Here is a 15848-nt window from a genome sequence, read left to right on the forward strand (position 1 = left end):
AGTGTGAATAATGGGCAGACAATATCATATTGGTGTAACAGAAAAATTTTGATTGCTCTTTATGAATTTTTTTTGTGATATATAGTTTAATAAAATCAGCAATCCTGGTGTTTTTTTTTTTGTTTGTTTCCGTTTACGCCGTTCACCATGCGGTAACAATAATGTTATATTTTAATAGATCGGACAATTCCGCACGCTACGATATGTAATATGTTAATTTATTTATATTTATATTTTTAGAATGGGCTAGGGGGTATTTTAAACTTTTATTGGGAGGGGGTTTATAAGGTTTTTTTTTAATACTTTTGAAACCTTTATTACACTTTTTTTTCCCCACTTTTATTCACTTTAAAATATGCAATCATTAGATTGCATATACTGATCTATGCTATGCCATGGCATAGCATAGGTCAGTGTTATCGGCGATCTATGTATAGAGCCTGCCTGAGAGCAGACTCTACACATAGATCGCCGATCCGACAGGATGGAGGTAAGGAGCTTACCCCCGCCTGTCAGTACATGCCATCGGGACCCCTGCAGCACGGCTGCGGGGGTCCCGATCACTCGGTGACAGGTGCTTGATCTGTCACTGAGGACCTTAAACGCCGCAATCGCTGTAGATTGCGGCGTTTAAGGGGTTAATGAGAGTCGGGTGCAGGATTGCAGCTGCCTCTCATTACCTCCGGCCCCCAGACACTGATGTGAGCGTGATTGCTATCTCTGCAGCGCTCTTATCAGTAACCCTGTCAGTACTGGAACGTATATATATACATTCCTACTGCACGGGGTATGTGCAGTAAGAACGTATATATACATGTTACTGACGCGAAGGGGTTAAGGTAGGTATATGTACCTACCTTAAGAAGGAGTCGTTCCATGTCCGAAACAAATCTTTTTATTTGTTGTATTGTACTTTTCAAATACATTTTTTATGTTTTTTTTTTTAACGTGGAGCAGCCCCTTACCCGATCCTTTTTTTTAAAGGGGTTATCCAGCGCTACAAAAACATGGCCACTTTTCCCCCTACTGTTGTCTCCAGTTCAGGTGCGGTTTGCAATTAAGCTCCATTTACTTCAATGGAACTGAGTTTCAAAACCCCACCCAAACTGGAGACAACAGTAGGGGGAAAGCGGCCATGTTTTTGTAGCGCTGGATAACCCCTTTAATATTCTTCTCATCTTCATAAGTTTATCGTCTGTCTGCTAAGCTCATGTATCGGAGTCCAGTACATGTGACTCACCCTGGGGAAGTGTGATGTGAGGCTGATGCTGACACTGTAGGTGGGATATGTATGAAGTCATAAGGAGGAGATAAATAGGAGACACTATAAGTCCCAAACTATTTCAGTCACCGCTTCCTCCTCTGAGGGCGTGGAAATCTTCTCTCCCTGCAGTATCCTCCTCTGTGATTATCGGTGGTGACTATGAAGTGGAGCTTCGTAACCCTTCTTTATGTGAGATGTGAGTCGTGTGGTTTAGTCTCATGTTATCAATTAGTCTGACTTCATGTATGATGTATAGAGATTTGCTATGTGGTGGAGGCAACCCTGTGCCCGCTGATAATCTGTACATGCCAGTCACACGCCAGTATACTTCCTATATACAGCACTGGTTGTGGGCATTTAACCCTCTGAAGTCTTCAGCAAGAATTATTAATACAGTGGTACTTTGGTTTAAGAGTATTTTTCCAAAATTGTAACTTGGTTTAAGAGTATTGCTTTGTGGAGTGGAGGAGGGGCATGGTCTGCATAGGTGGTCTCCCTCACCTTCCAAATCATAGCAGATCCACTTCAGGCTGGGGCTTACATCAGGGGACAGGACTGTGGAGGTAATCTCTCCATAGCTGTAACCCCTCTCTCCCCGGACAGAGAGTGCTGCATGTATGTGCCCACATCTGTACTGCTCATTCCTTCATACTTCATCCTCTCCTGTACAGTAACTTATAATATCACAGATTCTGCTGTTTCTGATTGTTTGTTTCATCTGTTTTACATGTTATTCAGAATAAAAAATCATTATTTTTGGGGTGTGGAACCAATTGTATGCATTTCTATGATTTCTTATGGGAAAATTTGGACATCACTGTACATTACACTAAACAGTAACACATGTGTATGTTAAGTATCGTCTCTGTATCTGCTCTTATTCTGTATATATATATATATATATAGTGGTTATATATATATATATAACCACTATCTCTATTATTCTCTCTCTCTCTCTCTCTCTCTCTCTCTCTCTCTATATATATATATACACACACACACACTGCACAGTACCACTATCTCTCGTATTCTCTATGTATGGTTAATGCACAGTACTACTCTTCTTTTTGTATATGTTGGGACTCACTTTCAGGTTTCCTCCCTATTCTGTATATAGGGTCACACACAGCGCCTCTCCTAAATGTATATCATAAATTATGGCCAGAGACTTAATAAAATGTATGCACAGTACAACTTCCATAGTTCTTAAATAAATAGCTTTCTAATTTTCTATATCTTGATCTTGATGACTTGTTCCTAGGTATCTGGTGTGCCAACCCCTGCAGGGAGACCATGGTTGTACATGGGGCACATGGCTGGAATGTAACACTAGAAATGTCTATGGAGAATATAGATGACATCACTTGGATTCATAAATTCAATAGCATCACCTCAACAGCGCCATATAAACCCATCAATGTGTCGGCACCATACACGGGGAAGCTGGCGAGTGACCAGAACGCCTCCTTAGTTATCCTGAATGTGCGTAAGGAAGATGAAGGGACGTACGATGCAAGTGTAAAGCTCCGCACCGGGGACATGTGTACACAGCAGTACCAGCTCCTTGTCTACCGTAAGTTACCTGCCCGTCTCACCCCTGTGCTGCTTAAAGTTTTATCTCCCCCCAAGAATTTAGTGTGCTATTTGATCTACTGAGTTACAGTGTACTCACCCAGGGCAGATTCTAGCTTCTCTGCATCCTAAAGTAGTGACTAAATATCATCACCAATATTACCACTACACAAGGGAAAAATAATACAACCACGGCATGACCGCGTTAATGACTGAAAAAAACACCATCAGTACAGATACTGAATGAAAAAAACAACAACCAGAATCTGACATTACCTCTTTGTAGTGACAATGTAGGGATTACAGTGCAGGTACATTCAGTGACTCAGAGGGGTCATCAATCATCATGTTGTTGTTCACTTTGCCTTTTCTTCTCCATTCAGTCCGGGCGCTTATGACTTGTCTACACAGCATCTATCGGACAAGCATTTTAGACTCTGTACTTTTCCAGAACCTTCCTCAACTCTATACAAAACCCCATCCATGGTGCCCCAACATGAATAGTTCTCCCTTGTAAAGGCCCACACAGTAAGATCCCGTCTGCGCTTCCACACTATTATAATGCCTCCTTCTTTGCCACCAAATTCTAATAATGTCCCTTTTTTCCACCAAATAGCAATAATCTCCCCTTCTGTGCTCCTGTGTAGCAATAATCCCCCTTCCCTTTGCCCCAAAGTAGTAATAATCTTACATGCCCCCAAGTAGTAGTAATCCCCCCAAGTTATAATTCCTCCTTCTGTGCCCCCAAGTATTAATAATCCCTCTTCCTGCACCCCCAAGTAGTAATAATCCCCCCTCCTGTGCCCCAAGTAGTAATAATCCCCCTCCTGTGCCCCAAGTAGTAATAATCCCCCTCCTGTGCCCTCAAGTAGCACTAACCTTCCCTGTGCCCTAAAGTAGTAATAACCTTCCATACCCCCAAGTAGTAATAATCCTTCCCCAAGTTATAATTCCTCCTTCCGTGCCCCCAAGTAGTAATAATCCCCCCTCCTGTGCCCTTCCAGATAGTGATAATTCCATTTACTGTGCACCAAATCCCCTTCCATAATGAAGTTGAAGTAAGAGAAGTAAGACGTAGAGCAGAGAGCTGATCCCTTCCTGTCCTGTGCCTCCTTTCAGCTGTGTCTTCACCCCTTACACCTTAAAGGGGTTATCCAGCGCTACAAAAACATGGCCACTTTTCCCCCTACTGTTGTCTCCAGTTCAGGTGCGGTTTGCAATTAAGCTCCATTTACTTCAATGGAACTGAGTTTCAAAATCCCACCCAAACTGGAGACAACAGTAGGGGAAAAAGTGGCCATGTTTTTGTAGCGCTGGATAACCCCTTTAAGGACTCCACATAGTGTACTCCTCTGCATTTCCATTCACAAACCCCCCCCCCCCATTATCAGCTAAAAAGCTCCCTTTATGCAGCCCCACTTCACTTTTACCCCTCCTCATACTTTGGATCATCATACCCACTGATTCCATAAAATGTTGCAGACACTTTCCATGGCGGTGACGTTACTTAGTACTAATGAGGAACAAGATGACAAGGTGAAGCAACAATATGTAACCCATGATCAGACAATGACTTCCGGTCTCCTAAAACAAAAGACCTAAGTAGCGTGACACAAGGGCTGTACTGTATAAAGCTGAAGAGATTACACTTCCTTCCTTATTCATATATAACCTTCAGACTATAATATCTCAGCAGCACAGAGTATTTTGGGTGTATTGATCAATAGGGTGGGCCGTAACCTATCATGATTAGAATCTGTGTCCCAAAATTCTAGGAAGAACATGGAAGAGAAAGCAGGTCTTTTCTGAAGGCTGTCACTGCTAGGGCTGCCTCTTTACCATCCATGAAAGCTGTATTAGTACATATGCAGGGAGCGCCACCTAGTGGCAGCTGCAGCAAGAAGTTTATAAATTAGTTCTATGGCTGTTAAGGAGGCAGTACTATTTATAAGGGGTAATGTGGTCACTGCCGAATGGGACATGGGACACTGGATGAAAGGAGCAAAGAGAATCCCTCTAGCAGCACAGAGTATTTCAGTGTCATGAATGTTTAGGGAGCAGAAGGAGTTAAAAGGTACTCTTTCAAATTAACAGGTGCCAGGAAGTGCCAGAGATTTGTATATTACTTCTATAAAAAAAAAAATTGCAAGTCTTCCAGTACTTATCAGCTGCTGTATGTCCTGCAGGAAGTGTGTGGTATCCCACCACAGGTGTCCTTTTCATGTACACCTGCCGCAAAAGCTCATTACTCCAGGTTAAGTGGTGATGAAGGTATTTTACGTTAAGCTGTTACAGCTGAAGTCAGCAAAGGGTTACGGTTTTATGTGTACCATGTGCTTTTGCTAGCCTATGGGAGATGTTCTTTCTGTCTAACCTATCACTCTTTTTCTTTTCCCTGCACACATTCCTTTTCACCACTCACAGGGTCCCTTACATAGCCCCTGTAGGAAGTTACTTGGTGGGAGTAGGTGTAGCGTCAGTTCTACTAATATTCTCGTGGCAGAAGGACACACCGAGCAGATATCCCTGCTGTAGCCAAGCCAGGTCCTGACAGGTCATTTCAGTGCAGACAGTGTTTTTAGTGAGTTGGTTAAGACACGCGTGTATGCAAAAGAAACTAGGGACTCTTAGCTTTTTTTTAGTATTTCTACTATATCTACTATGCAGTGCTAGACAATACAAAGGGAGCAGAGTCAGGGAATATCCTAGCCCTCGCCGTGAACCAGTCTAAAAGGTGCAGGACAGTATCCTGATACACAAGAGGAATTAGCCTGGATAGGACAAAGCTACCAGAAGCTCTACGTATCCTATCTCGCAGTGCAAATACCCAGGAAGGCTCAGAAGCTTAGCTTCACCCAGATAACCATGGCTGGGGCTTGTATCACCCTATTAGGACGAGAAGCTCGACACTGTAGGGCAGAAGGTGGTCAGACTATAGTCTATCATTGGGTACAAGTATCTCTCAAGTATACTCTTAAGTTTCGGCAGAGTACATTACTACATTGGGTTAGGACCCCCTTGACAAACTCCTCTCCCCTATGCTGCTCTGCTCTACTTTCAATTCTTCAAGCACTGCTACAACTACCTCTACTCTACCTCTAATCTACTCCTTCTAGTATCTCCTCAGCACAGTCAAGATCAAGCATTACAGTCTGTGTAAAGATTTGCTGCCAAAGTGTACTATCAAGAGACTGTACAGTAAAGCTATTTTATTTTTACATCACTGGGACTCATCCTCCGCACCAGCACCTATACACACTAGCCGTACACCTTGGGTTATTTTTCTCCTTCCTGTGGGTGACGGTATCAATAGTCCGGGTGGGTCAATTGCCTCTCAGGACTACCGTGACAAGAGCCCAAGGGACCCATCACAACCCGGCAGATTAACAACCATTTTGGGGAGTACAGCCAGCCACAACACAAGGCAGGTACCAACATCACACCTGTGTGCTGGACTAGCATTGGCGTCACGACACGAACATCTCTGGCTGAGCTGTAGAACAGAACAGAACCACCACCACAGAATTGGCGTCACCAGTAACATCCTAGCACATTACTAGTCGAGTAACACAAATGGTTTCTTTCCAGTCTGGAGAGCAGGAGAGGTTTTCTATGGGGATTTGCTACTGCTCTGGACAGTTCCTGACATGGACAGAGGTGGCAGCAGAGAGCACTGTGTCAGACTGGAAAGAACAGCACCCCATAGCCCACCTATCAGTCCCCCTGTGTATAGGGCATAGAGAAGCGAGATGTTAGGGTTAATGTCATTCACCTCTGAAGTCTTACATGATAATATGGCTCTACTGACTGTTCACCATCAACATCCGCAGAGGAATTATCAGTCGATGATATCAAGATCTCGCATAACGTCTACAGTCATTCGCCCTGTCATATGACCTTGACCTGCAAAGCGAACGGAAGCGATGTGACCATTACCTGGACCAGCGGGGACACACGAGTGACTAATAAAGATGTAAATGTCACAGACCCGAAGACCAAATACACGTGTACAGCAGTAAACCCTGTCAGTGAAGCCCACAAATCTATTACACCATCTGAATACTGTGAAACCAAGAAAGGTAATCTGTCGTCACATCATATGTTTGAGAACTATCCAAAAGTAGGTTATGTAATAGAGTTACATTAGTTTAATGTGTTTGTACTTAGTACCTTGAGTGCACAAGGGTGTCCTGTTTTAGGAGAAGTCTGGTGAAATCCAAAGTGCTAGCAGGGGGTGGGGGAAATATAATAAAGGAAGTATACTTACCACCCCCATTCCTGCACCATCAGGCTCCCGGACACCCGTCGGATGGGGTATGTCAGGACCTGACGGGAAAGGGTGGGAAATAGCCCAGTGAGCCAGTCGGGTGAGGTGTCCCGTCCCAGTCACTGGTTGGCTAAGCGGCATCCATCAGCTGGGTTGTGATGGTGAAGGAGAAAGAGATGGAGAATGCCAGTGAGGGTCCAGGAGTGGGTGGGAAGGCTGGGGAGTGGATGACACTGCAGCCAACCTGCTCAGCCAATCACTGATGGGACAGCCCCACAGTCAGTGATTGGCCGATTGGCCTGTCACTCTTGAAATGGTGGGGGCTGCAGTCAGCAGGGACACCAGAGAAGACACAGCAGTATACGGGGGGAGCACAGAGAGGTGAGAGATGTTTGTTATGTTCTCCAGTATGGCAGCATTATATAAAAATGTCCAGTAAATTTATGCTCTCTTCTATCTGTCTAGATATGCTGTATACTGATCTTCTGATATGTAAAAGTGATACAGTGAAATTTGTCTTACAACAGATATTTGTATTGATTTATCATATCACAAAAATCTCAATAAAATATGTTTAAAAAAAAAAAAAAAAAAATGTCCTAATGCCGGATAATCCCTTTAATATCATTCTTATAAGCAACTAAAAAGACAAAAAAATAACCAAATCTATGTTGTTGTTTTTTTTATTTCAGGAAGGACATATTGGATCCTAATAACAATTTTAAGTCTCATTATTTTTGTCTCGATTGCATCCTGTTTGTATTACTGGCAGCGCAGGAGGTACGGTAACCAATAAAGGGGGCAAAAATATAACAATTACATTATAACAGTCAGTTATGTGTGAATGTAGCCCAAGGCTTCCAGCAGGCACAATTTTTGCATGTTTTTTAGGGTTGAAAAAAAAAAAAACTCCAAGAACTGCCAGTAGTTTTTCTGGTGTGTTTTTTTTTCTCCCATTTTAGTGTATATGTGTACAGTGATACCTTGTACCGGGACTGCGCTCTTAAACCAAAGCAAATTTTCCCATAAGAAATCATAGAAATGCAGACAATTGGTTCCACACCCCAAAACAATGATTTATTATTCTGAATAACATGTAAAACAAATTAAACAAACATTGAGAAACAGCAGAATATGTGATATTATAAGTTACTGTACAGGAATGGAGAGGATGGGAAACACAAGGGTAGACAGAGACTGCAGGGAGCATGAAGGAATGAGCAGGACAGATTGGGGCGCATACATGCAGCACTCTCTGTCCGGGGAGAGAGGGGTTACAGCTATGAAGAGATTACCTCCACAGGTCTAAAACTCATCGACCTTCAACCACGCATCACTACGTGTAATAGGTAAACAGCCGATGAAACAGTATATAGAAATTAATAAAGTAATACTTACCTGTTCATGCTCCCCGGAGTCGTCCTGGCTTTTTTTCTGCTCAAAACAGCTGCCGCTGAAGCTATGAGTCAGTCTCTGAAGTGACAGGCCTCTCAGCCAATCACTGGCCATGGCGCTGTCCCAACCCTGCCAGTGATTGGCTGAGCCGCCTGTCACTGCAGAGACACACCAGTGGTGGCTGCGCTAAGCAGAGTTGCGCCAGGTGGACACTTTATTATTTTCTACATAAGCAGCAAGTGCTTCCCCCTCCCTTCCCATATGACTCATGTAAACAGCACCCTGGGTGGCTATAATACCCGGAGACTTAATCGGAGGTCAAGAGTGCAGAGACAGCCTGCCAGGGACTTGTTTACATCAGCCGTCTCGGAAGGGAGGGGGGAGTTGGCTGACCGCTGTCATTTTTACATGGGCCGATTATTGGCCAAAAGAGTGTTTCTAGCAATGTTTATTGCAGATAATCAGCCAGTGTAAGAGGACCCTTAGTGCTGTGTAATTTATGAAACTTCTCACCCATTCTGATGGGTTAAAAGTTAAGATGGCTCCAGGTATCAGTCCGGCTGCCATCGTAAATTATTAGCTAGTACTCCCAGCCCAGCTGCCTGATCCCACTGTTTAGAGTCCGTCTCCAGTCGACTTTATAGACTTATAATGGAGCACAACGCCTATAGTCAGAACAGGCAGCTGGACAGGGTAGGGGGACAGTATAGAATGCCTATAACTCACAGCAGGTTTTGGACAAAGGGTATGTGCACACTGAAGGATAGGCAAGGAATTGAAGAGGAATCCGATAGAGGTCAAAGGGGGCTTAAATTAAATTGTTAGAATTCTGCTCCTATTCTGCCAGAGCTGAATGGGTAATGAATTTCGGACATTTCTCTGAACATATCCTTAGACCTTGGTAGTCCTACTTTTCATTAAAAAACTGCTATAATACTGCTCCTATATACAAGAATATAACTGCTATAATACTGCTCCTGTATACAAGAATATAACTACTATAATACTGCTCCTATATACAAGAATATAACTACTATAATACTGCTCCTATATACAAGAATATAACTACTATAATACTGCTCCCTATACACAAGAATATAACTACTATAACACTGCTCCTATATACAAGAATATAACTACTATAATACTGCTCCTATATACAAGAATATAACTACTATAATACTGCTCTTATATACAGGAATATAACTACTATAATACTGCCCCCTATATACAGGAATATAACTACTATAATACTGCTCCTATATACATGAATATAACTACTATAATACTGCCCCTCTATACAGGAATATAACTACTATAATACTGCCCCTATATACAAGAATATAACTACTATAATACTGCTCCTATATACAAGAATATAACTACTATAATCTACTATCTGTTTGCTGCAGCTATGGTGAGTGTAATTCCTTATCCAGACTTGTGCTGCTTGGGGGCGACCTTCTCCGCCGGCGGAGCTGGCCGGGTTCTGGTGTGGTGTTTTTGGGTCTGGTCCTGTGGCATGGGGGTCGCAGGGCCGTCCCATGGCCCCCGTTCCCTGACTGTGCACGCCTGCGGGGTTGGTGGCCACTGACTGGCACGGTGTGGACTTAGTGTAGGGACCCATGTGTATCAGATACCGGCACGAGGTACATGGGGCAGTATGGCTTGATCAATTCATACACTAAATTCTGATGTGTTTTTTATTTTGCCTAGGGGCACTAGTATCAGCCATAGGTGTGAGGTGCAGCACTCTGTTTCTTCCCTGAACCGCATAACTACTATAATACTGCTCCTATATACAAGCATAACTACTATAATACTGCTCCTATATACAAGAATATAACTACTATAATACTGCTCCTATATACAAGAATATAACTACTATAATACTGCTCCTATATACAAGAATATAACTACTATAATACTGCTCCCTATATACAAGAATATAACTACTATAATACTGCTCCTATATACAAGAATATAACTACTATAATACTGCTCCTATATACAGGAATATAACTACTATAATACTGCTCCTATACACAGGAATATAACTACTATAATACTGCTCCTATATACAAGAATATAACTACTATAATACTGCTCCTATATACAGGAATATAACTACTATAATACTGCTCCTATATACAAGAATATAACTACTATAATACTACTCCTATATACAAGAATATAACTACTATAATACTGCTCTTATATACAAGAATATAACTACTATAATACTGCCCTCTATATACAGGAATATAACTACTATAATACTGCTCCTATATACAAGAATATAACTACTATAACACTGCTCCTATATACAAGAATATAACTACATGTACTATGTTTTGCAGTACACCCAAATTTCCACTAGATGGAACTCTTAACTCCATTGATAAAAACTCGACTAGAAAAAGGAAGTAAATCTTACAAAAAAAAAGCCTCTTAGTATATTTCAGCATCTTTGTGCCATCAGACTGAAATCAATATAAGTAAAAAACTAGCACAGAGTTTAGGTACAAATTATTGTAAATGTGCTAAGCTGTGGGAGGACAATGATACGCTGACACTTGGGGTACAGGATAATGACACTTGGGGTACAGGATAATAATACTTGGGGTACAGGATAGTGACACTTGGGGTACAGGATACTGATACTTGGGGTACAGGATAATGACACTTGGGGTACAGGATAATAATACTTGGGGTACAGGATAATAACACTTGGGGTACAGGATACTGATACTTGGGGTACAGGATAGTGGCACTTGGGGTACAGGATAATGATACTTGGGGTACAGGATAATGACACTTGGGGTACAGGATAGTGACACTTGGGGTACAGGATACTGATACTTGGGGTACAGGATAGTGGCACTTGGGGTACAGGATAATGATACTTGGGGTACAGGATAATGACACTTGGGGTACAGGATAATGACACTTGGGGTACAGGATAATGACACTTGGGGTACAGGATAGTGACACTTGGGGTACAGGATAGTGACACTTGGGGTACAGGGTAATGACACTTAAAGGGACTTTCCTCTAAATGCATCTGGTAATTCGGCAATGTCTCTGATCTCTCCTCAGGACGCAGGACACCGCTGAGATTACACAGCAGCCATGACACCCACCAGGAACACTATAAGATTCACCTGTTCCATCCATAAATCAGAAGACGGCCATTATTGTGTATTGTGGGGATCTGACAGCCAGGGCCCCACCATCCTCTTAGTTGCCAGCAGTGTCAGATGAGATCTCTGTTCCTTCTCTACCTGGATGAGAAGATTCCCAGAAAATAAGGACCAGGACCCTGTAAGGACCAGCCCTGAGTCCACATGTATATACTGTGTATAGACTGCATCAGCCATGAGGGAGCAGGATAACACACTCTAACTTCAGTTGCTGTAGTAGAACTACAGGTCCCAGCTGTGCTTGATAGTAGCAGTCCATCTACCTCTGAAGGTGAAGAATACTGTAAGGTGTACTCACCCTGCATGGTCTGCTGATCAGTAACCCAGTGTATATCCAGCTGTGCACACCCAGCATATAGGTGATCTGCTGTGCTAGAATTGGTTACGGTTACTTTATATGTCTCAGAGCACAGTGCCACCTAATGGTCAGAGATGCAAGTACAGCCCCTACAGACACTGAACCAGCAGGGTGTACTGTACACATAGAATTATACTCTTACATCACATCAGATTAACCCTTTCACCCCCATTAGGCCTTTTCTACCACTGTGAGAACCATAGTCCCTCAAAGCCCCAGTTTATTGGTTTTGAGGAGAATCTTGTCTCTAGTCACATCCAAAGCTGCATTTAGAATTGTACAGGTCTGGGTTTCTCCATTTAGAATTGTACAGGTCTGGGTTTCTCCAATTAGAATTGTACAGGTCTGGGTTTCTCCCGTCTGTTTCTGTGTCTTATGGGAGATGTAGGGATTAGACAACACCCACAATGCAGTGCACATAGGCAGGCATTTGTAAGGGGGAGCCCATATATAATACATGCTATTTTCGTTGTATTTTTCTGATGATTGTGTTTAGTTTTTTTTTTTATATACATTGCATTATTTGCTATTACATTGATATTGTGTGGGTGCACTATAATGGTTACCAGGGGGTTAATCAAGATGGTGGCGGAGGAATTTCCAGTATCATTTACCTTGCTGTAAAATTAGGGGATAGGAAGTCGGACAGATTGGAGAATGTGATTATTGCGGGAGGGTCCCCTTGCTCTATATGGCCGGCTGCTGTCCCTACTTTCTAATGCTGGGACAACAGAGAAGCTGACAAGCCCCATATTATCTTTACTATCAGATTGCATGGGAACCTAGGCCTATCATGCCTGGACAGCCAAAGCCTTTAAAGGGGAACTCCAGATAAGAAAAACTTGTTTTATATTAAAAGTACATTAAAAGTTATATAGATGTGTCTATATAATATCTGCGGTTCTGTCACACCTCACCTGCATGTTACATATTCACAATGTGCCATACCTCACTGAAGATGTGTTCACATATGTACAGTGATCTGGCAAGACCTATCAAAGCATAAACTAGTTTCAAGTTGGTGGGTTTGGCATCAATGGCATATTACAGCCTACTGAGCTGAAGGGGTTAAATAATGGTTCATATCTAGTGTAGCTCCGGGCTGTCAGAAAACCATGACTGAACCTGGACTTAAAGGGGTACTCTATTGGGAAAAAAAATATTTTAAAAAAACTAGTGGCAAACAGTTATACCGATGTTCTCTGCTGCCACCTCTGTCCATGTCAGGAACTGTCCAGAGCAGGAAAGGTTTTCTATGGGGATTTGTTGCTACTCTGGACAGTTCCTGACATGGACAGAGGTGGCAGCAGAGAGCACTGTGTCAGACTGGAAAGTATACACCACTTCTGTAAGGCATACAGTGCCAATAAAGTGAAAGAAATTGTAATACCACAAACAGCCAGGTGTGGTGCTGTGTTTGGAAGAAGGCCACTATGTTTTCCTACCCTTGGTATCCCTTAGTCGGTGTGCTTGTATGCAGATGGGTGACCAAGTGACTAAAGACAGCTCTCCCCATGGTCTTCAAAACGGCTGCAACTTCCTTTTTTAAAGTTTAGATTTCACGTGTAATTGTGGAGAGTGAAAAAGGAGAAGAGAAGTGATATCTTTTCCTTACAGGAAGCTGCAATACTTCACAACTGGCAGATGTACAGATTCTTCTACAACCCCCCACCGCATGCCCTTGTCTCACACTTTGTTGCCCTTATGTCCTTGAAATTTAAATAAATCAAGCCGCAGCCGATTTGTCCAGCATTGGGATCTCTCCCATGGGGGCAAAGCTAATTAAGAAACGTTTATACTGATAATAGCACTAGTGTGGTCCATCCAATGTGAATTACACGGATGTGTATCCCCCAGAGCCGGTTGCAAAGTTCACCTGTGCGCGATGCAAGGAGGAACCTTTTCTGTACTTGCTAACCTGGTCCGGTTTTAGCTTTGCTCCCCTGCCTGTCCGCCACGGAAGTTTCCACTGGTGATCCATGTACTGAGCGTGCCATAGTGTTGTGCCTGTGGTTTAGGTTGCCCCCCACGCTGCCGCTATAGAATGGAGCCTAAGGGACAGCCAGATGTTCAAGTAGGAGCGCTCAAGGAATCTGCCGGAGGTTGGATTCCATAGTGTGACCGGGACCTAATAGATAAACTTCCAAATGGAATAGGATGGTAGTTACTGATTTTAGGGGTTAATTTGACTCTAAAAAGGAGTTCCTGGGACGTTAGTATAGATGGAGTATTCTTAGGATAGGCAATGAATATCAAGCTGGTTAGGGTAAACTTCTATCACCATGATCGATCAGCTGATCGAAGGCGCTGTAGTGTTGTTCACCAAGGCCTAGTATTGAATTGGTTTCAGCTGTAGAAAGTTGCAGTACCAGACATGGCCACTAGCACTGTATCTGGTAAGCAATAAGGCGGCTGTAGAGCTTGGACCTCAATGACCTCTTCAAGCAGCCGATCCATCAGATGCAAAGTCATACCCTCACTGATTTCATGATTTATTACTGACTTCTTCAAGGGATAGAATAGTCAAAATTGTAACTTTTTTTTTCACACAGAAAAATTGCTTCGCTCCCTAAAATTCTCCCAAAAATGCAAAACCAAAAATTGAAAGAAAGCTTCAAAATGTGTTTATTTTATACAAAAAAAATGTACAGTGTTATTCTAAATTGAAGAAAAAAAAATTCTAATGCCATACGGTCTCAAATCACTGCAAACTGTAAAAACAGGCTTTGTATATATTAAAAAAAAAATGACATTTTACAGTATTCTACAGGCATGCACATAAAACAGCCCGGGAAAAAACAAAAAACAAAATCAAATGTACAAGATTTTATTTTACAATCACAGCCCCATTAGTAAACCTCAATAAATTCATCACGTATCTCTGGAAGTATCTCAAGGTAGGGTGCAAAGATCTGTCACGGTCAGAAAAGGTTAACCACATCCTGAAGACATCTGGCGGTTGGGAAAAGGTTAATGAATTTTTATAAATTTTTTTTCTTTTTTTAATTTTAAAAATTCTAGTCATATAAGTTTATCTGTCTTTATGCTCTGTCCTGGATCCACCAGATGAGCTGAAAAGGGATGAACCATTGACTTTGGGCATAAAAAGGCTTGGATATAAAAGTTGATAGAATTTTTTTGTGTGAGCATATAGCGGTATAGAGTTACCAACCAAGACATAATTGGAAAGAAAATGAATAAATAAAACGGGTGCCGTCATGTCCGAAAACTTTTGATATGTCATAGTGACCCATCAAAAGTTTTGATTGGTCGGAGTTTGAATGAGAATGAGTCGGAAGTATGGATCGAAACGGCTGCATAATATATGTCTATGGTTCCAACACTTGCTCATAGAGACAGATCAGGAAGAAAGGCACACGGTAGCATGCATCTCTCCCAACTCCTTCAACTGATTGGCTGGGCTTTGAACCCTCAGACCTTGTCCGGTCAAAACTTTTTAAATGTCCTTAGGACAGATCAAAAGTTTTTCAGACCACCAAATACAAATTTAAAGAAATGTTCCAGGTTGGTTCCTTGAATATCCTTGGTCAAAGTTCATCATATACAGTCATTTATAAAGGCCGATACAATGAACAGACTGGTAATTCGTCAGTATACTGGAATAATGTTTGCAAGGACCAGCGATGAGCATAACTCAAGCATATTCAGGTCCAATCGCATTCGTTGGCATTTGATTACTGGTGGCCAAAGTTAAATACTGCCCTAAGGCTGCCTGGAAAACATTTATATAGCCATAGACTGTATACATGTTTCCCTGGACGCCATCCA

At 42.2% G+C, this 15848-nt stretch overlaps 1 protein-coding gene and 1 long non-coding RNA gene across 2 annotated transcripts; both read left to right on the forward strand.

The window, feature by feature from the left end:
* Positions 1–1358: 1358 nt before the first annotated feature.
* Positions 1359–11810, forward strand: LOC138770933 (SLAM family member 6-like). Its single transcript, XM_069950254.1, has 5 exons — positions 1359–1460; positions 2526–2837; positions 6667–6915; positions 7796–7883; positions 11598–11810. The coding sequence occupies exons 1-5, from the start codon at positions 1424–1426 to the stop codon at positions 11632–11634; spliced, it is 723 nt and encodes a 240-aa protein (XP_069806355.1). The 5' UTR covers positions 1359–1423; the 3' UTR covers positions 11635–11810.
* A 19-nt stretch (positions 11811–11829) lies between these two features.
* On the forward strand, positions 11830–12932 carry LOC138770934 (uncharacterized). Its single transcript, XR_011359528.1, has 2 exons — positions 11830–12372; positions 12403–12932. It is a non-coding gene; the product is annotated as an uncharacterized lncRNA (long non-coding RNA).
* Positions 12933–15848: the final 2916 nt, after the last annotated feature.

Source organism: Dendropsophus ebraccatus, chromosome 13, assembly GCF_027789765.1.
Source record: "Dendropsophus ebraccatus isolate aDenEbr1 chromosome 13, aDenEbr1.pat, whole genome shotgun sequence".
NCBI classification, from domain to species: Eukaryota; Metazoa; Chordata; class Amphibia; order Anura; family Hylidae; genus Dendropsophus; species Dendropsophus ebraccatus.